We start from the raw sequence: 23,565 nt of genomic DNA, 5'->3' as shown, positions 1-23,565 counted from the left end.
GAGAGCAGGAACAGGCTGTAGCTAGCTGATGTTTCTAACACAGCCTGCTGACATGCACATGGTTAGCCACTTGCTCCTAGCTTGTGTGTTTTCCCTCTGTTTTATACCAGAGCAGGCTGGGGGGTGCTGAGAGAGGGCAAAGAGGTAAACACTGGCTGTAAATGAGTATTTTAGGAGGTGCAGGAGAAGCTAAAGCTACAAACCGAGCGGCTCAACAGCGGTCACAGGAGAAACATACAGCCCGGAGATGCTCCAGCTGCCCCGCTGAGGGCAGTACAACTTGATGCAACGTTAACGGCTGAGGGCACCGCGACACGAGCCGCTGAAGTTTCTGGACAACTGAGCCGCGCTGGAAAGAGTCCAGACCCGGGGTTATATACGAGGGTGGTGGCGGTGGCTCATGAGAGGAAGGACGGAAATGAAGACAGGGGGAATGTTATCGACGATGAGCGGATTTTGACGGGATGGAGACAGCCAGGGTAAGGTAAGGTAAGGCAAGGCGCCACGCATCGCTCTCACAGCGCTCCTCCGGTGAAAACTGAACACATTATCAACAAAAACCGGGAAGAAGCAAACAACCGCGGGAGTCTCCAACCACCAAACTCCACCCGACACAAAGTTAACAGATACGTGTCGCCCTCCTCATGGCTACAAAACAACGTGGAATTTCTCACCATTAAAACTTTGGCAGCGCTTTCCAGCTGTGTGATCACTTCTGGTGCACCGACCGCCGCCATCATCGTCCCTCTCCAATGACGCGCCATGCGCTCTGCATTGTGGGATTACAGCGCTGGTACCCGGCAGGGTTCAACCCGACAACCTCAGCGTGCAGCCAGCGGGTTATGTAATCCAGGCAAACACATATTTACACACGGGTCAAGTCAGGATTTTTATGTCCTAGATAAATATCCAAATATCACATTAAAGCATTAGATCCAGCACAGGCTGTATAATCAGTTGAGTTAAAATAAAAGTTAATTGTGCAAACTTTTTGTATCAAGCATTTAATGAAAATAATATTATCAAATGTAGCCTAGTCATATCAATAATAATAATAATATACAGAGCAATAGAGGAAAGCATCAAAGTACTTCACTGTCTAATTTTAAGTTATTGTACTTATATTTCCTTTGGTCTCATAGTGTGCTTTATTGTTATTTTAAAGTGAACCCACTTACATCATACATAAAAGACAAACAAAAGTACACTGACAGCGCCTCCCCTCCATCCCAATCCCATCAACCCAGATAACATTTATTTTATAACAATAAATTGTGACCATATAATAAAAGATTTGGCAGAAAATCAAGATATTTCCATGACAGCCTGTGGGACATGATTAAAGAAATGATTCTATATTTGACTAAATTCCCTTTCACTGCCTTTCAGGACTGCCAGGACCCTTTCTAGGGGTTAAATCCTAATTATTTAATTGTACCACATGTCAACTGTAAGAGTCTCCCACTCAACCCATTCAAATATTACACATCTCCTTGCAGAGAACCAAATGTCCCCCAAAAGTAGAAGAAAAAGGGATGGATAAGCATTTATTGTTCATTTCTGCTGAAATATTGTCCCAGAAAGATTTAATTATAGCTCAAGACCAAAAACTGTATGTAAGAAGCAGCATGTAAGATAGCTTGCAGTTTATGTAACAATAAATATTTCCTTTTGATATTTGCTACTTTATGCTTCAGCAGTTTTTTTACTTCACATTTAATTCATAGCTATACTTTGCAGATTATGCCTTTGCATACAAGAGTTGATAGAAATATCATGTAAACAAATAAGTACACATTTGTATATACCAATTTTATAGTCTTGATCAACTACATTATAATGTTGCTTTCATGTTAATGCATGTTATAATATTACTAATACAATATCATATATAATATTTTAATCAGAAGATACATAATCTTCATTGATCGATTTCATGCCTAAACAAACTAAATAAAACTTTTAAAGTTAAATATTTTCCAAAACTGCATAGTGTCCCCTTAAGTAGCTTTATGTTGTGGTTTTGCTATTCTTACTTATTTAAAAGAACAACCACTGAATGTATGTCAGCCTTAGTGATATAAAGTATAGTAAATTAACTTGTATCAAATGTCAAAAATAGAATAAGATTTAAATTCACAATAATCTGTAGCCCCACTTTTTAGTTTCCGTACTCTTCAGTCAAATTGAGCACCCAATTTTTAAACTGTGCAGCTTCAAGTCTTCTTTTCACTTCATGATTTTTTTTAAGAAATAAAAAATTCAAGATTTACCAACTTTGACTTTGCATGTTTCCATCAAGAAAAGCAAAATGTATTAGTCTATTATAAGTAATTATTTATCTCCCTTAACTATCACTCCCTAACTTCTATCATTGCACTCTATTAAAGGGCAGAAATCTTTTCTTAAATAAAAGGATAAGTAAACTGAATTCAGATGGATTTACTTTGTAGAGATTAAAGCCAACAGAAATGTAATTCAATAAAAAAAAATCAAATTTGATATGTACGCTATCTAACACTCGAGCTATGAATAAGAAAAATAAAACAAAAAATAAGAGTTAAAAATGATTATCAAGTTAATCAATCACATTCCGTTCACACATTAATGAACAAAAATAATGCACAAGTCCAAGTTGGTTAATTTAATTTATACATACATTTTACACACAAGGACTGTGAAAGCATTTTTACAAATTCTCAGTTCATACATAAATGTAAAAAAAGAGATAGCTGTCCACATTACATCATCTATAATACTGCGTAGACATGGATGTTTGAACATTAGCACAAGGGAAATTGAAAAAAAAGGGGAAAAAGATACAAAAAATATGTATATCTGTATAAATATAAATTCAAGAGTAACAGAATTGCATCATACATTAAGGAGCATCAAAGACAAAAAGAGGCTCCTCAGAGTAGAAATACAAAATTAAAAGGATACACAAGTAAGTCTCGTGAAGAAATCAGATCGAAGCATATCAAGTCAGTTAAAGATTGTCAGTCGTCACTCTCTAACCTTAGAAACCAAAAGCAAAAAACACATCCAGGAAACACCTCACACACTTTGTGGAACTCACACACTCTGCAGAGAGCTGCGGCTCTCCATATAAAGCTATTTTTCATGAAGCGGTCAGTCCTGGTCGATGTGGATTGGCAACGCAGCCAAACAGAGGTTTAGAGATATGGAAGGACGTCTGGTCTGACGTCTGGACCAGCTGAGGAAAAACTGAATGGGGAAGAGTGAGAGAGCAGCACCTGCCAGCCTTTATCTTAATGACAGAGCCCTTGAGCAAGGCACTTTATCCATTTGTCTTCCAGTGGTGCTGCTTTGTAAAAGACAGTGGGCAGCTCACAGGCAGCACTGGCTCTGTTTACATGCAGGATACTGACTTTAGTCCAGTTAAATCCACCATTAAGCACATGACAAAGAGCAAAAATAGGCTCTTTCACATCATGATCACGTTAGCTTTTTTGTGTATCCATGCAACAAATCTGTCAGTCTGAATATAATTTATATGAAATAAAAAAATGTAAATTAAAATTTAAACAATCCACCTCAAAAATGAAAAAAGAGCAGCTTTATGAATTTAACATGACCTGAGTTTCAGCACTGTACAGCGGTGAAAACCCTGTTTCCCTTTCCTAAAACGATATGTTGCAACCACAAATACACTGAGTTATAGAAAATGACATCTGATTAGTATTTTCGCGTGACTTTAAAGGTTGGTGTGTAAAATACGGCAAGAGTGCGAAGGTTGCTCCAGAAATATAGGGGGCAGCATATCACCAGAGTAACTGACAACTGCTGCTCACTATACTCTGCTGTAGCTATCTCAGGCATCTTTGTAGGGTCTAACCCTAACCCTGGGGACTAACCGCCTTTAGCTGCTCAACTCAGTTAGCCATGGAGCTAGTGCCCTATTAGCTGACTGGAGTTTGCCTGGACCTCTGTAGACATTTCTGCAACTCATAGATAGACGTACTAAACGTCTTTAACATAACATCAACACTGTTATGTTGTTGTTTCTGTTTCTTCGCAATCTGTTGTTAATGTTAGTTTATTTTTTTAACAAATTCTGCTCATATCTTACAAATCACCCCTTTAAGAGAAAACACCTTCAGGTTATACATCTCATCAGTCTTTGATGTCAGGAGTTGTAATTTATTGTGCAGACTTTCCCTCAACTTCTGCCTCATCTAAGTCTATTTACCATATGTTGCTGACGAGAAAAAGACAATTTTTGTTGGTGCATGTAAACAAAGCCAGTGTGTGAAACAGAGAGCGCTCAGTCAACTTCCCCAAATCGGAAGAATAACAACAGGTAAAAGAGGTCTGTGAAAGAGATGATAATAAGAAGGCAATCTTTTAAGATGCTCACTTTAGAACACAAGGCACATTTACAGAAAAAACAAACTTTCAATACATTGTCAAGCAAAGTAAAAAAAAAAAAAAAAAGCTCTTGTAACAAGTCTGATCCACACATTTTCCATCATTCTGCATCAGAGAATCACTTAAAAGGTCAGACTCCTTTAGCATTCCTAGTCATTAAGTCAAATTCTGAATACTGTTGGAAGAGTTTGGTCTGAATTGACCAAACAGTTTGGTTTGACACAGAGAGCAGTTACCGTTTACTGATTGTCAATAAGCAAGAAGGTACTGGACGATAGTGTCGTCTGCTGGGCAGCAGAACATGGCACAGGTCTGTAGTAAAAAGACAGAGTTAATCAACACTTAAACTTGTGGTCATGTCGGATAAATAAAGAAAATGTACCAAACACTAACTCTTTGTTGAAGTTGTTTTGTAAAATAGAGAAAGCTATTCATTCTTTTTTTTTCAAATTACATTTCCTGAATCCAACCTGCCTCACTCCTCACTCCTCCTCTAACTTTTATCTACTCTGTTCCATCTCTTCCTGAACCAGAATCCTTTACACCCTCCTCTCCTGCAGTCAGGACCAGCCTGGCTGCAGGAGGTGAAGAGTCTACCATCGATGTTCTGCAAACACTGATCGTCACCGTTGTTTCCTCCGACGCGTGCTCCAACATTCAATTAGAAAGGCACATGGCTCGTTACTTTCAAAACCCAAGCACACTTGGCACTGAAGCCAACACTTCTTTAAGCCACAACAAAAGAAAACAGGTACACATGTAAGAACAATTATAATAATAATGTAAATAATATTAACCACAATATTAAGCAGCATGTTGTAACTGAAAAGAGAAAATATATATAAACCAATATATTTGTACATTACAGTACTAAACGTTCAAAAGGATATTAAGTGTTTAGAAAACTAAATATAATGTATTTTTTGTATTGCACATAGTCATACTATCACATGTTTGCTGTTGTAAGAACATGTTGCTTTGTGTTTTCATGACTGCCTCCAGAAGACAGAGGAGGCTGGTTAAGTTACAATGCAACTGTGGGACTCATCTTTGCAAAATAGCTGTAAAATGTGCATCTTTGTGAGAGTGTGAGTGTGTGTGTGTGTGTGTGTGTGTGTGTGTGTGTGTGTGTGTGTGTGTGTGTGTGTGTGTGTGTGTGTGTGTTAGAGCTTTGATTCTCAGTCAGAAACCAACAAAGCCTCATCAGACCCGACAGGTTCACGCCCCGTGTCTGATTTTATCTGAATTTTCTTAAATCAGGTTTGGTTTTATTCTATACATCTGTTCTTTTACTTAACATAAACTATGTGTTTTGCTAACAAAAGCAACCTGTCCCCCGTAAACAAAAAGTATCATTTCATGGCAGGAACATTTTTCATCTGATTCAACTCGTCCCGTCATTTTTGAGCAGAAATTCACTGCATGTCAGGCCATCAGTGAATATCTGGTTTTAATAAGGCTTGGGCTCAATGAATGCTACAGTGGTTCAGTCTTGGATCAGTCTAAAACACAATTGGACCTGATTTTTAGAGCCCAATCCAAACCCTATATACACTCTTTGTGCCTATGTACAGTAGGTTAAGGATCTTTTGGAGGTGACCTTTGAAATGATCAGTAAGGGTAGAGGAAGTATTCCATGAACACAAGGTATCTGTAACAGCAACCTCTGAGGGAAGAAGGGACTGGCTCCATGTTGGCACAAAATGTAGCAGCTGTTGATATGTAAGACAGATGGTGCAACCAAAAATACTTTGTCTGGTTGATCTGAATCTAATTTTCTGATATTTGATCTGCTACAAAGGCCGAAATATAAACTGGAGACATAGAAATCTAGAAAAGTTGAAAGCTGAATTCTGTCAAATTACGCATTTTTCTTACACCCAAGATTTCTACAAAATATTTGTCTATGGGTGAATGCGTGTCAGTCGGAAACCGGGAGAATTTGTTCAAAAGATGCAACAATTAATCAATTAGTTGTCAACTATTAAATGAATCTCCAACTGTTTTGACAATGGATTAATTGAACTGAGTTTTTTTAAAGAAAAAAAAAGGCAAAATTCTGATTCCAGCTCCTTAGATGTGAATATTTTCTGGTTTCTTTCCTCCTCTTTGACAGTAAACTGAAAATCTTTGGGTTGTGGACAAAACAAGACATTTGAGGACGTCGTCTTGGACTTTGGGAAACACATTTTTCACCATTTTCACATTTTAAAGACCAAACAACTGAACAATTAATCAAAAGATTAATCGACAATGATAATAATTGTTAGTCGCAGCCCTAATTTGTTCGCCCATCTAGTCTGAGCCAACTCCTTGAAACCTAAATATGGACAATGAGTTCCACCTGCAGAGACCGAAGCCTTTTACACCCTTTATAACCGAGCACGACCTGTGCTGTATACGTGAGCGTGAGTGTGTGCATGTGCATGCATGTGTCTTTGTAGCTTATTTTGCAGCAGCTGTGAAAGAGGCGTGTTGCATATTCAGCCCCTAACCCCCGCCCCTACCCCCACGATCAACGAGTAAACTGGTTCCACTCTTCACATTGCCGTGTCCAATATTCGAGTGTAAAGCAGCTCGGGTAAAACAGGAAGTAGCTCTGTCCGTAAGACCAAGGGTGGAAGGAATGGGACAAGGAACTGCTGGAAGAACCAGAAGCAGTCCTCAAATTAGGAATCTTGTCTGCGATCAGACATCCTTACATTCCCGAGAATATTAACTCTCTCCTTTAACCTGTACAGTTCTTCTAACCACATATGCTTCACCCTTGATGCAGTCAGTCACACACAGAATGTTGGTTCTTGGTCCCGGATCAGGGGAGTTTTGTATTTAAAGTCACTGTGGATCGGACTTTAGACTCCACAAGGTGGCGATGTTCGTCAGTCCTGCTCCTGCAACTTAACAATCACACATGCCAGATATGCATAAATACACACAGACACATACACAGAGGAAGAGCAGTGGCAGTGGGAGGGTCGTGAGCTGAATGATTAGTCGCAGTAACAGACACATAGAGCCTGTCAGTCTGCAGCTCTAGACGTACACCGGCTCACATCCCTCACCCTGCTCTCCCTCCTCCTCGTCATCATCCTCTTCCTCCTCCTCCTCTTCTTCTTGCTCGTCCTCCTCTTCTGGGCCCATGCAGGTGGCTCCAGTGATGCCTGGCAGCACCTCACTGGACTCAGGTGGCTTAGGGTAGCGGAAGGGACATCCATTATCGTCGAAGAATCTGCGGAAGGTGAACTCATAGAAAGCGTGCTCTGGGTGCTTCCCGTGCGGGGAGCAGAGCAAGTCCAGCGCCCGGGTGCTGTCCCCGCTGTCGCTCCATGCCCCAGGGCCACCCTCCTCCTCAACAGGGTCGAAGTTGGATGTGTCCATCGGGTGGGCAATCTTGGGCCGGTACGGGGCCGGTTGCTGCCGCAGATTGCTGGAGAAGTCCATCTGGGTGAAGAAGGGGTGAGCCTTGATCTCGCCTGCACCATTAGCACCCAGACGTTCCTCTGCGGAGCAGCAGAGACGGCCGATGATGTCGATGGCCTCTGGGCTCAGTTTGACCTGGGCAGGCACCTGCAGGGTGCTCTCCCAGTTAATGACCTGCAGAGGGGAGAGACAAAATACACACAACAAAAGAAGTTACTACAGTTACAATGTCAGACGCTCATATCATACTTAAATAATCAATCTGTATGATTTATACTCAAGAAGAGTATAAGTCTTGAGTATAAGTTCAATCAGACCTTAGAAATGGCATTTGTCTGAGGCCTAGTTCACACATACACTGATATTTTTGGAAACAGGTTTTTAAAAACACTGGTGTTTTAGCACCATTTTCAGAAATAATCTCCTTTCTCACTAACACACCTGAAAATGCATATCCCATTCTTTTTTTATGCACACTGGGCATGCGCACACCGTTGTAAACAGGAAGCAATTCATATACTCTGGAAAGCTCCAGGACAGCTACTGAGTGAACACTGCGGTGAGATTGCTCTAGTCAACTACAACTTTGACTCTTTGTATTTGACTTGTTCAGGGTCACATTGTTCCAAAAACAGCTTGTGATTCTGTTGGCTATATGCCACAAGGGACACTGGGATGGTGCTTGGTGTAATGAGTTGGCTGAACTGACCCTTTAACAAAGGTTACAACTTTGTCAGACTATCATTCCCCTTCTTGGTTATTCATTTCAGTCTGACTGTAAGTAAAGCAGTTTTTGTTCTTCTTGGCTATCCCAGTGGTGGCTGGTCAATAGGGGCGCATGCACGGTGTACAGTGTATAGTACAGTGGCTCTATTGGATCTTTCCATGACCACAGTATTAGCCATTGTCAGCTATACTGGTCCACCACAGCAGATGGCAACAACATAACAGAACAGGGTTGGTTAGTAGCAAGAAGAAAGTTGTGGCCATTTTTTAAATCCACTATTGTATATATTGTATAATGGATATAGCAGTAGGTCTTAAACAGAAACACATGACATGGAAAACAGAAATTAATGTATGTTAAGCATTTATGCTAACTTTAATTTATTTTCCAAGTCGAAGGTTTGTTTTGTTTTCTAGAGGATCTTTACTGCTTGGTGAGAACAGAGACAGATGAGGTGTTTGTGCTGAGCTGCTGGATTTGTGTTTGCTTTTCTGATTCATGCATTCTGAACGCATGAGGAATGGTATCTGTCTTTTATGCATGAACCCAGAGAAATTGAAGTAAATTCCTGTCATTGGTTTAGAGTGCATTCTAACTTCTAACAAACTACACTGTATTTCTCCTGTCTCTGTCCAGATTCAAAGTTTTGTCTCTGTGTTGTTATTTGGAGTTGCCTAGAGAGACATAGGACGGCAGATACAATGTTGCACTGTTTAATTGACCTGGCCTACTGCAACTGAACTGATCCAGGGACACTAGGCTGACATTCACTTATTGGTCAGTAATTTCATTTATAAGCCAAAGTGTAGGGTATTTTTCTTCTTCACTGACCTTGATCTGAGTCTCTGTAGGTGTTGGGGCCAGGAAGGGTGGCTGTCCCACCAGCATCTCAAACAAGATCACTCCCACGCTCCACCAGTCACACAGCTGGGTGTAACCTGCACACAAGACACAAGTATGAGATTCATCTGTAGGTCCTCTCATTTTCGAGACAAACATACCACACAATTCAGTATAATTAGTATGCATATGAAGTACACACTCAAACAATGAAGCCTAGCTAGAGATGTTAACATTACACCAGGATCAACAGTGTAGAACTTTTAGCCCTTTTAATACACAGTACAATATTTTTCAACTGTAGGACAAAAACAAGGCTGCAGTTTCTTCCGTGTTCAACACAACAAAAAATGTGTCTGTACCAGTATTTATGGACAGGTTGTCTAAGTATTCTGTTTTTGATTTACAGGATAAGAGAAATCTAATACCTAAAATAAAAACGTATATTTGGCAGAGACACTTTTGTCACAATTTGAAATGAAAGAAAAATCCATTTTAGCCGGGTTTGTTTTCCTGTGACATTTATATGTACTGAAAAGGAACTTCTAACTGATTGTGAAACAGTCTTAATTTAATGTTGACCCCTCTAAAATAACTAGACATGAGCAAACACAACCATCACAGAGATTTTGTATAATTAGAACAGTTATTCTTAATGACTGTCACCAGGTTGGATTCTGACTCATCTGGGTCAGACAAATTTTAAACATTTTTATGGTGGAATGCTGAGGATGGCATGAGGTCAGAAGCTGCCCTGTAGTCTGGTGGTACAGCACCAAAACAAAGTTAACTCTTTTCATACGTCTGTACAGAGAGGCTGTTAGAATTTTAATACAAAAAGAAAGTTCCTTGAAGTGTCTTTAAATTTCAAAGAAAATAACCTGCCCAGACTAAACAAATTACTATTTTGTTGATAAATAAGTTATTGTCACCTGCCACAACAGATGCTAACCTTCTATAATGATTACCTTTAAATTCTTTAAACTTTATCCCTGCCGGCCATTACATGTATTCTCTTTCCAACCATGAGATATTCAAAACAGTGACTCTGTGTGAAACAGACTCCTGATTGGCTGCCTTTACACAAAGCAGCAGTGTCTAAACTCTTATATTGTGGTGGTTAAATATCCAAATAATAGGTTGTGCAGCAGCCACCCATCCTATTTTCACCCACCTTTGCGCAGCAGCACCTCCGGTGCAATGTAGTTCGGTGTTCCCACCAGCGAATGAGCCAGGCAGCGCTGATGCTGCCGGTTGGCGCGCTGCTCCAGTGTCATCAGACGGTCGCCACAGCGACAGTTCGACACGTCGTCCCAGAAGTCACTGGGCTCCATACTGTCCTGTCTGACGTGGCTCCCTAGAAACAGAAGAAGGGGAACAATGCTGTTTAACATAACACACTGCCTGGATTAGCTGGAGATCTAAAAGATCTATATGAAATCTGATTCTCCATTAGAAGTCAGTTAGATGTAGTTTTAATAAGAATCTGTGAATAGCACTTTCATTAGTGCACTGGATTATACAGTGTATTGTTAGATGTTACAAGGTTGCATATTTGCAAAATCCATTGCACCCTCACAGACTCTTCACAAGAAGAACACTCACCTTTCTGGTAATACTTGGAGTTGTGTGTCCAGCGGAAGCCCGTGCACAGGCCAAAGTCTGTCAGCTTGATGTGTCCGTCCAGGTCAATAAGGATGTTGTCGGGCTTGATGTCGCGGTGGATGAAGCCCATCTTGTGGACGCTCTCGATGGCCAGTGTCAGCTCCGCCACGTAGAAGCGTGCCAGTGGTTCGGGGAAGACTCCCATTCGGATGAGCAGGCTCATCATGTCTCCTCCGGGGATGTAGTCCATGACGAAGTAGAGGCTGTCACGGTCCTGGAAGGAGTAATAGAGACGCACCACCCACTCGTTGTCTGCCTCAGCCAGGATGTCTCGCTCTGCTTTCACATGGGCCACCTGAACCAAAAAGTGCTCATTTGAACTAGCTGGTATTACAACATGTCATCTTTAGTTCAAACAGCAGAAAGAATGTCAACAAAGGTGCAAAATGGCTGTGCCTCATTAAACATGGTAAAAAAAGAGGTGAATGCCTCTATGTAACAGGCACAAATCCACAGGTTTTAACTTGAGACTTCTTCAAAACAGTAGTACTGTGAACTACATGAACAACAACGTATCAAATCACCTGGTTGCGGTTGAGGACATCTTTCTTGCGCAGCGTTTTCATGGCGTAAAGTGCACCGGTGTCCACCTTACGTGTAAGACACACTTCACCAAAGGCACCAATGCCCAGCGTCTTGATTTTGACAAACATGGACTTGTCCATTTTGGCACGACGTAGCCTGTTGTAGTTTGACTCTTTTTGGTTCAGCATCTTCCTCATCTGTTCTTGCTCTGCTTCTGATAGGCCAGCCTGAGCAGGAAGGACAGAGGGGGAAGAAAGATGGTGAGTGGAACAAATAATGTCGACACGTCCTTTCAAAAGCAGTCTCAGAACAACTTAAATACCTTTGTTTTCATTTATGATTATTAATGACCTTGGAATGCAGCATGAGCTGAACCCTGTGTCCTGACCTCTGCTGTCAAATTGAACTATTTCTGTTACCTAACTGTCTGGGACAAGCTGTGGTTTTTTTTCTCTTCTAAAAATGCCTTTCAATCACTTTAAAGTGGGTCAAAAGGGCAGAGGCCAAAGTCATGACTCAGGACAGGCTCATGCAAACACAAGTGTGAACTCACTGACTTCTCATTCCAGGACAAAGGCCTTGTTGTCTAAAACAAAGTCCTGAGGGAGAATTCTCTGGATGACAAACCTCTTGGACATCACATCTCCATACAACTCAATATCACTCTTATCTCATATACAGACAAACACTTCCCCAGCAGTTGACCATTAACTACAAAGTGCTTATACATTAATCCTGACAGTTTTCTGAAGCATGTTGGAAAGTTTCTTTATTTATTTTCTGCCTACAGACATTTTCTTTCAGCACTATGAACTTTCGAAGACCCAAAGCTTGTTTGGGACAGTGAACAAATTGCTGCTATAAGTATTATTTATTTGTCTACATTTCTTCAGTTGATGCAGTCCAGGATGTCTGGGAACTGATGGATGTCTGCTCTGTTGAAAAGCACCACATAATAATGTAAACTTGGCTGTTTTTATCAAAAAGAAAAATGTTGCTGCTTAGCTTGCCAAATAGTCAATACTTACATAATCTTAGTTTGACACAAAAATAAATATACCAGCCATGTTTCCTATGATAACAGATCTCAAGCACGTTAAAACTCTCAACTTTTTTCACTAAAAATAACAGCTGCTGGGAAGTTATAAAATCACTCTGAACACTTCATTATATACATATCATTTGGAGAATGGTCTGCAATAATACACAGTGTACACAGTTTGTGATAAATGGGCTAAAACATGGAATACCAGGTGTGCTCTGTTAATTCTTCTTTAAAGAAGCTTTCCAGTGAAGCCAAAAGGTAAATAAGGTTATTCAAAAAGCTTAATATAATAACAACAGTGAAGCAAATTACAGGATATGCAAGGCATCGTCGAAGGGAGCATTGCTTCCATCCAATCCATAGAACTACAGTCTACAGAAAAGCACAGGAAGGTATTGTCTTCGCTCCCAGGACGTATTTCTACAGTCTGTCTTGAAAGTCTGTACAGAACATGGAAAAGTGGCATTTATATATGTTGCTCCCTCTGCTTGGAATCAGTTGAAAAATTGCCTGAATCTCCAGGAGCTGGTCTCCCTGGATGCATTTAAAGTGACTCTAAATAACTCGGATGACAGGAAGTCTGACTGTAAATGTTTTAAACGTTGAGCAACGTTTTGATATTTTATGAGTCAGCAATTTGTTCTCCGTCTTCACTTTAATTATGTTATGTTTATTACTTCTGCTTAGGAGGTTATGTTTTCACTCGTGTCTGTCTGTCTGTTTGTCAGCAGGATTACACAAATCTACTGAAGACATTTCAACGAAACTTAGTTGGACGATGGGTGTCAGCCCAGAACAGACCCCATTAACTTTTGGTGGAGATCTGATTCCAGGAATATTTTCTCAATGTCTTTAACATTGCGAGATATGGTGATTTTCGTTAATTTCTCAGGAAATAATGCATGAAAAAAAATCAGGTGTATCTAGGTCCAAAAGAGGAAGGCTGGGCCTTGGTTGAGGTATGTGCTCTACTGAGCGCCATTCTTGTCTTATGTCTGCAACTGTGTAGCTGTGCAGCTGCCTGCAGTGAGTTAAGTCAAGTGCTGTCTTACCTTGGACATCTCTTGTTCTAGCTGAAGCCTGCGGTTCAGTTTTTGCTGGTGGGTCTTCATCACATTCTCTATGTGCTGCTCCATGTAGAACTTGAAAGCGAAGGGTGAGTAGGTCTTGATGCGCGACTCTCTCTTCTCCTCATCACGTCCGTTCTTCCTCACAGGAACAGGTGACGTCTGGATCTGCTTCTTGTCTTTCACTGTTTTTTCTCCCTTACCCATCTTCGTCTTCTCTTTCACCTGCTGGTTCTCCTCGGCCTTCCCGCTCCCTCCACTGCCGCCATGTGTGCTTCTGGCTGCAGGGTTGCTGAGGTCTGGCGCTCCACACATGGCTCCGGCTCCTTCAAGGGCCCCTGGCTCACCAGCTGGACCAGACATGAGCAGGTTTTTGGGATAAGGGGGTGGTGGGCAGCGTGGCTCCTGAGCAGGCTCCAGAGGGTAGGGCTCCTCTGGCATGTAGGCCAGAGGCTCACCTGCATCCTGGGCCTGAGCAGTCATCCAGCTGGGGTGACACGGTCCCACAGCCGTCTTGGGCTCTGGCCTCATCACACGGATACTCTTGACCGGCTGCTGGATGGGTGGGGATGTTACAGCCGTGATGGTGTTCGGAGGGCCCATGGAGGGGTCCTGTTTGCCGGCTGTGGGGGGTGCAGTCATAGCTGGCCGGACACCATTGGGCCCTGCAGAGCGACTGTTGAAAGAGTTGGTTCTGCTGGGGACACGCACCTCCCCCCTGAATGGGCCCTGGGGTTGGGGCTGCCTAGCTGGAGGGGCCCCTTCAGGACCAGGAGGCCCCGCCCAGTGGTGCTCATACAGATCCAGGTTGAGGCTGGCCCTGGATGGCGTCATCAAGCCCTGGGGCATATCAGAGAAGTCAGGACCCATTGCTGCCACCGCTCCAGGGGAACGGGACATCATGTGAACCTGGTGGGAGGTGGGGCTGGCCTGCCGCGGATGGGAATGAGGGGGCAGGTACAGGTTAGTGGGGTACCCTCCCCCTCCTCCTCCTGGACCGTTCTGGCCCATAGCACCTTTCCCCTGCATGTTGACGTAGTTGTCTGGGGGTGCCATGGGGGGCGGTGCCATCTTGTTCTGGAAGGAGGCGGTCCTCTTGACTCCATAGCCTGCAGGCTCCATCATGTGGGGCCTGGCGTGGCCGTAGTCATAGTGGGGGCCTGGGACTGGGCCCCCTGGTGGCTGAGGCTGGAGCTGCAGAGGCTGGCCAGGGACGTTGTAGCTCATCATGGGCCCATGCTGCTCCATGCCACCAGGGTAGCCCTTCTGCTGGGCCCCTGGAGGGTACATGGTATTGGCTGGGTTGCCCTGGGGGGCCATCACTGCTGGATATGTCCCCATACTGGGAGGTCGACCCATTGGGTTTCCCATGGCAGGGCCCTGTGCTGCACTAGCTGGGGGCATCATGTAGTTCATTACAGGTGGAGCGCTCATGTAGGGTCTGGGCATCTCACCCTCAGGGCCGTATCCAGCTGGCCCATCATACATAGGAGCCCCCATCTGGTGGTATGGAGGCATGGCACCTGCCTCACCTGAGGCATCTAATGGAGGTCGGTGGTCCATTGAGTTTGGCATGCCAGCTTTTCCTGAAAGGACAAGAAGTAAGGTTGCTCAATATATTAAGCAATTATAGCAATCTGATGTAACTTTCTGTTCTGAAAAGTAACCAGATCAGGACATACAGTACAAGAGAAATGAAGAGCATATAAAAATCCACTGGCCAAAGTCAATTCATTGAGGTTGTATGTACCTGGTGAAGTCTGCTTGATGACACGGACGATGAGCTCATTGCGAGGGTCAAGGTAACCCATTTTGCTGATGTACTCTAAGGCCGCTTCGATGTTCCTACTTCCTGTCTGCTTCAGCGCCCGCACCGCCATCTCCTGTGAAGCACATACATAAACAGACTTTTTTAAATCTGTTGTTTAAAAACAGATTTTTTTAAACCAATTTTAGAGTCTAAAATTGGTAAAAATGCTGCAAGTATCTGCAATTAATCACAAAAAATACACAAACACAGGGAGATAAACTGCCTTGAAAGATGTCACCCAACATGAAAACACACATTAATAAAAGGCTCAGTAGGTGATCAAGCACCTGCATCCTCTCTACTTGGGGTTACATACCACTGACTTCCTGTGCCTGTCACAACAACACACAAAAACATTCCACCAAAATGAGGTTAAATGGCCATTAGAAATTGAAATGATTTTTGAGTTTCTGGAATTGGGAATATTTTAAATATATGGGGATGGAAGAATATATTTCAAATGTGTGTTGCTTTATGTTTTAAAGTGAAATAGAATAAAGCAAAAACGATGAGTGAACAAATCCTTAGTCAGCATTCAAAGAAAACTCTGAGCCAAGGCAATTATCATACCACTACATGATTTATAATGGGGCAATTATTTCATGTGAATGATTCAGTAGTTGTAGGCCAGCAGCAGGGTGCGGTCCTCTACCTCTGTGGCAGTTACAGACCATCTTTACTCGGAATGACCAGTAAAAGCTCCTTTTAAAACAGACAACACTGGAGTTTCTGCATTAACTGCACAAACTGTATATCACTACAATCCATTCTCCAAAGCTAACTGTAGCAACTTACACACATTTTTCCTTCCTTACTTGGGTTTGGTTCATTTCAGTATGGTTTAAGACTCAGCACTTGTTTCAGAGTGGGGATCTATTTGCAGTGAATATCATGTCACCTTTACTTTCAGTCAGTCTCAGTCACACAAATTGTGTTGATTAAAATTTAAAGTGCAGATGGATCTATGCTATGTTGTCAGAAGACCAAACACAGAAGACAAGCAATAACACATGGATATAGTGAAAAAGGTCATGAAAATTTGGAAGCACACGATATTTAACATTTCTGCATTAAAATGTCCAAAAATGACTTGACCTTTGTCCAAATGTTGTTGAGTTGTGTGACATTATGCCAAATGTTTCAAATATATGTTCAAAAAGAGTCAAATTTGTAACTTTTCAAGGTTATGGTGTGTTTCATTTGTTTGCTTATCGCTATAACTTCAAGGAGAGAGTCAGAGTGTGGAATAAAGTTGGCGAATGTGACTAATCACTACAGAATAAAACTTTTCTGCCTGAGTCACAAGCAATGGTGGTTGTTTTACTATTAAGACAACAACTCCCATGATCCCACGCTACTTATGTCTTTGTTTTTACTGAGAGACCTCTAGTGGCAGACATTACAAACTGTGCTAACTGATTTAGTTAACATAAGATATAAAAACACTCAAATACTGTAACCAAAGAGAGATTGTGTTTTATTTTCAATTGCTCTTCAACATCTCACAGCGAGTTGACTGCATTTTCCATCCTCTTCATGTAAAATGGCATTCCATTATATTATTTGCTGGTTGCCTCGTCTCCCTCTTCAATCATGCATGGGCAACTCATCCCTGGCTCAAACAGGTGGGCCACTGTAAAAGCCTAGAGGTATGTAGGTCACCTATGTGAAAAATGTTGGTTAACCACTTTGGCATTTTCTGTTCATCAGCTGCCATGTAATTTATGATTAAGACACAGCGGCAAAAGTGTGAAGGAGGAAACATGCAGAGCATACCTTTAGTTGTGTTTACAGCCTTTTATTAAACAATGCCAATCATTCCTTTGGTTCATGTTAATTTAAAGCAGGAGATCTTAAAAAGCTTTCCAGCTCATGAGTTAAATGAAAAATCCATTCACTCCCCCGCCTCAGACCAAGACACCTTCACGTGTACTGAAGTTGCAGCAAGGCAAGCGGTATGAGTTTTTCAGGGCCAATGGCGATGGTGATAATTAGTAATCAAGGAGACAGATACCCAGAGGTGACTGGAACTGATACACAATTGCAGTAACAATAAAAATCGAAGTGTTAAAATTAGGAATAACCAGTGATGAAATGTACCAAACTACAATTTACTCAAGTACAATTTTGAGGTATTTTACTTGAGTTTTTTCATTTTCTGCAAATCTATACTTCCACTCCATTACATTTATTCGATAACTTTGGTTACATGTTACAAGTAGTAGCCTATCAAGACTGAACAATCTGACTCTGCACAAATAACTAATCATATACTACTGTGGGCGGGACATTGAGTGAACCACAGAGTGATAACTACAGACACAGAGAGAGTGCTGCATCACAGCCAAAGCAGTGCATTTTTAAAATGGATTTATTTTATCAGCAATCCGACACCAAACACCACAGATGGCAATAATCAGAATAATGCTGAATATCAGCCCTGATAACCGTCTGGTCTGATAATCAGTCAACCCCTACTTGGTATATGATGCACAAGGTCAATCTGTCCTATATTAGGCTGAATATATACACACACCACATGTTACTATACTGAAATTTCAATCAAAGTTTGTCATTATATAACAAAATGTTGTTTCTGTTTATCTATATTTGGTGTCTGTGGGCTAATATTAATTAGCAAAAACCGCTCTAATAATATATTTTACTTAAATTCTTCATGAAAACACTGCCCTGTATTTGTGATTTGAAATAGATGTACACATTAAGTTGATCTGACCCCACCTGCAAATCAAAAAGGTGGGGAACAAGACCATAAAGAACTGCCTTGATCAACTTCCTGTCTTTTTCACAAAACTACAAACAAAGAGGATTGCAGAGAGTGAGATAAACAGAACAGAACATCGGCCTTTCCCTCTCCAACTGAGCGACCCACATCTAGGTGAAGAAAACCCCTCAAATGGCATATGACTTAACTGCAAAGACATTTCAACTCAGACCTCTGCCCGGCCGCTCAGAGCTGCTTTCAGGTGCCCCTGCTGGCCACATGCAGGAATGGCAGTCTTCTGCCTTTTACAGATGACACTTAAGTCACTCATAGAACCACAGTAAGAACTGAACCACTGAATTGAATCCTAACAGAATTAAATCCGTGTTTTACTTGTTAAATTACAACAACGATAAGCTATAACTAACTAAATGTGCTTCACATGTAAAACCTAAATGCATGATATTTATTATTATATCGTCATTACATTTTGTTTTTGTTTTTTTATAGGTACAATTTAAAAGAAACGGGCAGAATTCGAAGGCAGCTTGAAAACTACATGGGGAAGTTTACCTGCCAGCTGCTGCTCACTATATGCTGACATCTTTGTCTTTAGCTAGCTGCCATTGGCAAGTAGTTGAATTAGCCGCGCAGCTTAGTGGCCCTTTTAGCTATTAGCTGATTGGAGTCTGCCCATTTGGTCTATGTCAAGTTTGAATGAAATGTATTTTACAATAAGTTAACAAGGTGATCTACGTTCGTCTTCATTTGGTTAAAGAGATTAACTTGAGTTAAGAAGGGCTATGCTATCAGACTATCACCTCTTGAAGTACAAAGTGGTATTATGAGACAGGATGGGCCAGGGCTAGCTGGTTGGCATGCTAACTTAAGTTGATATCTCTGAAACACAAAACGTAGACATCTTAGACATAACATCAACTGTGTCTTCACACTCTGTAGCTCATTTTTTTTTCAATGTTTTAAACCAAGTCTCTGGCCATATCTTACATATCACCCCTTTAATCCTTTAGCTGATTCCTGGAGTAGCTTCACATTATGTCAATAGGGAGATAATCATAATCATTTAGTTGTAGTTTTACACCATTAATATAAAAAAAAAACTGTGATTCTTCCTCTATTATAATATATGTACTTCATTTATGGACTCTTGTAATGGCCTCTCCACTGCGCTTTCCAAAAAGACCAATAAACAACTAGAGCACATCAGACTGCTGCTGCCAGATTTCTTACAAGAACCAGGAGAACCGAACACACTGTTCCTGCTCTTAAATTTTAACAATTGCTTCAAGACCATTTTAGAAGATTTTAAAGTACTGTTGCTGGTTTATAAATCACTCAGCAGCCTGGTCTAGTAGTCGGATAGAGGTGCAACAAGTCAGAGCCAAAACAATTAAACTGCAATTATCTGCCAAGCTGTGGACAGATGGAAGCAACTTTCTGATGATTGTCATTGTGCAGCAACTTCAGCTGCCTTCAAATCAAATTAAAACTCCCTTTCTTCAGCCCTTTAATTATTTTTACTGGTGCACTTTTTGTCATTAGTGTATCTGGAGCAACTTATTACTGGACCATCACTGCACTTTATGGAGGTTACAATGAGGTGTTGGAGGTTTGAGAGGTGTTGATTAAACTGCATGGCCACTTTGGAGGCCTTCAGTTCTTGCTATACTTATTATATTAAACTGCAGGTATTATTACATTTACTCCATTTATACTAAAAAACTTGATCGGGACACCCCCGATCTATCTTTTTTTTTTTTTGTCTTGAAGAACTTTGAATCAGGCCTGTCTTTAAAACATGCTTTACTATTTACCTGCTTGGCCTGCTATGCAACATTAGCATACTGTATGTCATTGAGACATGTTGTAACTAACTTCGAAACCGTTGCTAGAAGAATAAAAGGAAATGCAACAACAAGTAGAAAGAGAGGTTTTATCCCTGTGCAGCCATTCTGTGCCCCTTCCGCCTGCAGTTTCTCACTCACTGTCCAACTTTATCTGTTGCAAGGACACTAAATCAAACAGAAAAGGACCAAACAGCAACTGTGGGCACAGTCAGCTCTCAAAGCCAGGAAATGCCAAGGCCACACACTTTTTCTATGCCTTGTGTAACGTGTGTGTCTGTGTGGTGTCCATCACAGTGCGCCTGTAAAGGTGTAAATACACTACTGCATGGGACGTGCACACGCCTGCTTTGGTTTACTCCCACTGCATCCGCATGCACACATAACTATGTCCCTGAGCCAAAGACTGACCATCCACACACACACACACACACACACACATCACTGTTTATACTTTGTTTCCTGTGTGTACGTGTGTGTGTGTGTGTCTGTTGCATTCCTGTGTAGCGAGTAGAGAGTGCTGGCTGCCAGAGCCGCCCAGTAATGTCACATTATGTCCTTCTCTCACTCGATCTTTCTACCTCGTTTGCTTTCCTCATGCTTCTCATCCACAGCTCTTTCTAATTCCAATTTTGTTTTAATGTGTATGTATAGTAATGCAGAATTCATTCAGTATTTTTTGACACAACTGCCTTTATCAGACAGTACAGTATAGAGTAGAAAGGAAATTAGGAGAGAGGTAGGAGAGGGATGACTTGAAACAAATGTCCCCAGCAAGACTTTAACAGGGCACAAAGTGGTAACATGGTCTAAAGGCAGGGGTATGCTCAAAACACAGTAGTATGAACAGAACAGAGAAGTTAAGCTGTTCTGAACAGCCGCACGCGAAGGTCAAAAGGTGCCAGCTATCATAGAGAGGGGCGAGCCACAACACAAATGACTCAAATGGAAATCTCTCCATAAAGACATTAGAGTTTCACTCACTTTTCACTGAAAAAAGAGAGCCTGAGAGAGAACTGTGTGAACTAGGAATGAATGTCAGATTGTGGCACACACCCTTTCCAATTCATACTTCTGTTGGCGTATACTGACACCTTAAAACACCTTGACCTCCAAGACCCACAAAGAATTATTTTAAAAGAACATGAGACAAGAAAAGTTTACATAATACTACAGTATCAAAGTATCATAGTTTCAATGCTTTAGAAGTGTTAGCTAAGTGGGCTAAGCAGTAATGATAGCGTTGGTAGTATTCACTCGATAAAGTCACTAATCTAGCTCTTCATGAATGAATGATACACGGTACCAATCACTCTAAGAAAGAAGATTAGCATCCTGGCACCATGGAAAACACTCATTCAGGTAAATTGACAGGACGTGCCGGAGGTCAAGCCCATAATTCACGCAAGGTATCATGGGGGCTAGGAATAAGGTGGATAGGGATCAAAAATAGTTTAATGTTTTACAGAAAGAGAAAAGGGAAGCATTATCATACAAATATATGACGCATGTTCAGTATCCAACAATAGATAAATAACCAGTTAACACAAATGGGTTTTTCAGTGTCTTTAAGAACTATTCTTTCACTTGCCTTCTTCAATGTGGAATAGACTATGTGCAAAAGTAGGAACAGAGTGAAGAGCAGACGGAGACTTATAGAAGACAACAGTTTTCTCTTTCTGCTGTCATGATCTCTTTTTTCCACAAAACCACAAATATCAAAGCTGACATTTAACAGTCCTGTGACAAAAAGTTATATGACAACTGAGAAATAAACTGAGCTGTCAAAACACAGTAATAATGACTTTTATCTCTTTGAGTGTGTGTGTGAGTGTGTGTGTGTGTGTGTGTGTGTGTGTGTTTGTGTGTGTGTGTGTTTGTGCACTGGGTGGAGGCGGGCCTGGTGACCCCGGCTGTCATGGCGACAGATGTTCCTCGCTCACATTCCTCAGCCCAGGAAGCAGGAATTCAAGCTATTTGCATTCTGGATAGTCTTTCTCCCATCTCTTCTTCTTTCTCTGTGTCTGTCGAAAATATCCAGGCCACATTTATACCCTTGTCATAATGGTTGCGGGCCGCAAGCCGCCGAGTTATCCCAAACGCATAATCACCAGCGTAAAAACTCTACACACAGACACACAACAACTGTTCTGGCAGACTGACACAACAAGCACAAACTCTGGCTGAGGTACTCACACACAAACGCAAACTATTTCTTTGCATGAGGGCGACAGTCAGGAGTGTTTTTTGATATTAGCTTTGACCTAATTCTAAAAAACATTCCAGCATGGGACCCTTCAAATCAAAGCCATATGGGCGGATGTTCAGGAGCCAGATGGATGGACACGCCGAGAGGGACGTCCATGCATCATTTCCACACAGAGAGCCATAAAACCTGTGCTGTCTTCCTCATCCATGGAAGCGATGTGTACGACAATGCTTAAGCGAGGTTAAAATTATTACAGTGTGAGCTGAGGAAAACCACGTCCTCTCCCCAACATACAGACCATAAACACTAACACACCGTCATGTCCTGTTGGCCTCATCGTTACATAAACACTGCAGTGTTTGCTCGCTCACACGTCGAAGGCTTTAATATGCTCAGCGTTCCTTCCTAGCCACAGTTTGTACCATACGTACAGTAGAAGGCCTGTGATGACGGCCGAGGAGTTTAGGAAGGAAAGCGCTGGACGCGCCCCTCCTTCTCTTCATTTCCTTTCTTTCCCTGTCATCTCAATGCGTGGCATGCCGACCCCCCCACCCACGCTCCCCCTCCAAAACATTTCCTCCTTTAAAAAAGTGATTATGTAACAGGCCACATTGCTCTATATTTGCAGCTGGAGAAGACGGGAGAGACGAATAGGAGGAGGACGACGAGGCTAGCTGATAAGAGTTGAGCTGAAAACAGGGCTGCCTGCAGAAGAAGTGAAGGAGAAATTAGGTGAGGGGTGTTTAAGGACAAAGAAGCTGATCTATGGCAGCCTTAATGGCTCTTGTATATATTTGAAAAGGAAAAAAACAGAGACCCAAAGGTCTGCGACCTAAAAATGGAGGCCATCACAGTGAAGCAGTCAGAGCTGTAAGACATCCAGAGACACACACACACACACGCACACACGCACACACACACACACACATTAGCACAGTCACGGGTGTGTACAGCTAATGAGACACAAGATTGTTATCAACATGTAGAATTAGCATAGAGAGAGCTCTCTGATTGGCTGTTTAGACCGCTGAATCAACAATTTCCCCCATACAAGGCAGGTTACTTCCCATTTTACCTCCGCCTTTTCCTCTCTGCTTCCACAACCTCATAGCAAAGTAAATCAAACTGCTCTATCGAGAAACATTTGATCAGACATAAGGGCTTTTCACATATATTAATCTGTGGTTATTTTCACAATCAATCATTTAGTCTGAGAGTACAAAAAATTGTGAAAAATGCTCATCACAATTTCAGAGAACCTAAAGTGACGTGTTC

The 23,565-nt window shown here is 41.7% G+C and overlaps 2 protein-coding genes across 2 annotated transcripts in view; both read right to left on the bottom strand.

Moving 5' to 3' along the window:
• The window catches only part of xpo4 (exportin 4), a 61,888-nt gene extending 61,124 nt beyond the window's left edge, over window positions 1-764 (bottom strand). The window contains exon 1 of the mRNA XM_073474092.1: window positions 675-764. Within this exon, the coding sequence (XP_073330193.1) occupies window positions 675-764 (90 nt within the window). The remainder of the gene's footprint in view (window positions 1-674) is intronic.
• Window positions 765-2,634: 1,870 nt separating this feature from the next.
• Window positions 2,635-23,565, bottom strand: part of lats2 (large tumor suppressor kinase 2) — a 35,760-nt gene continuing 14,829 nt past the window's right edge. The window contains exons 3-9 of the mRNA XM_073473552.1: window positions 15,432-15,564; window positions 13,667-15,267; window positions 11,569-11,796; window positions 10,985-11,339; window positions 10,554-10,736; window positions 9,371-9,477; window positions 2,635-7,986 (exon numbers count right to left, since the gene is read on the bottom strand). Of these exons, the coding sequence (XP_073329653.1) occupies window positions 7,426-7,986; window positions 9,371-9,477; window positions 10,554-10,736; window positions 10,985-11,339; window positions 11,569-11,796; window positions 13,667-15,267; window positions 15,432-15,564 (3,168 nt within the window). The 3' untranslated portion in view covers window positions 2,635-7,425. The remainder of the gene's footprint in view (window positions 7,987-9,370; window positions 9,478-10,553; window positions 10,737-10,984; window positions 11,340-11,568; window positions 11,797-13,666; window positions 15,268-15,431; window positions 15,565-23,565) is intronic.

The sequence above is a fragment of the Pagrus major genome, chromosome 9 (assembly GCF_040436345.1).
Source record: "Pagrus major chromosome 9, Pma_NU_1.0".
NCBI classification, from domain to species: domain Eukaryota; kingdom Metazoa; phylum Chordata; class Actinopteri; order Spariformes; family Sparidae; genus Pagrus; species Pagrus major.
This window is presented reverse-complemented; position numbering and strand designations above follow the sequence as displayed.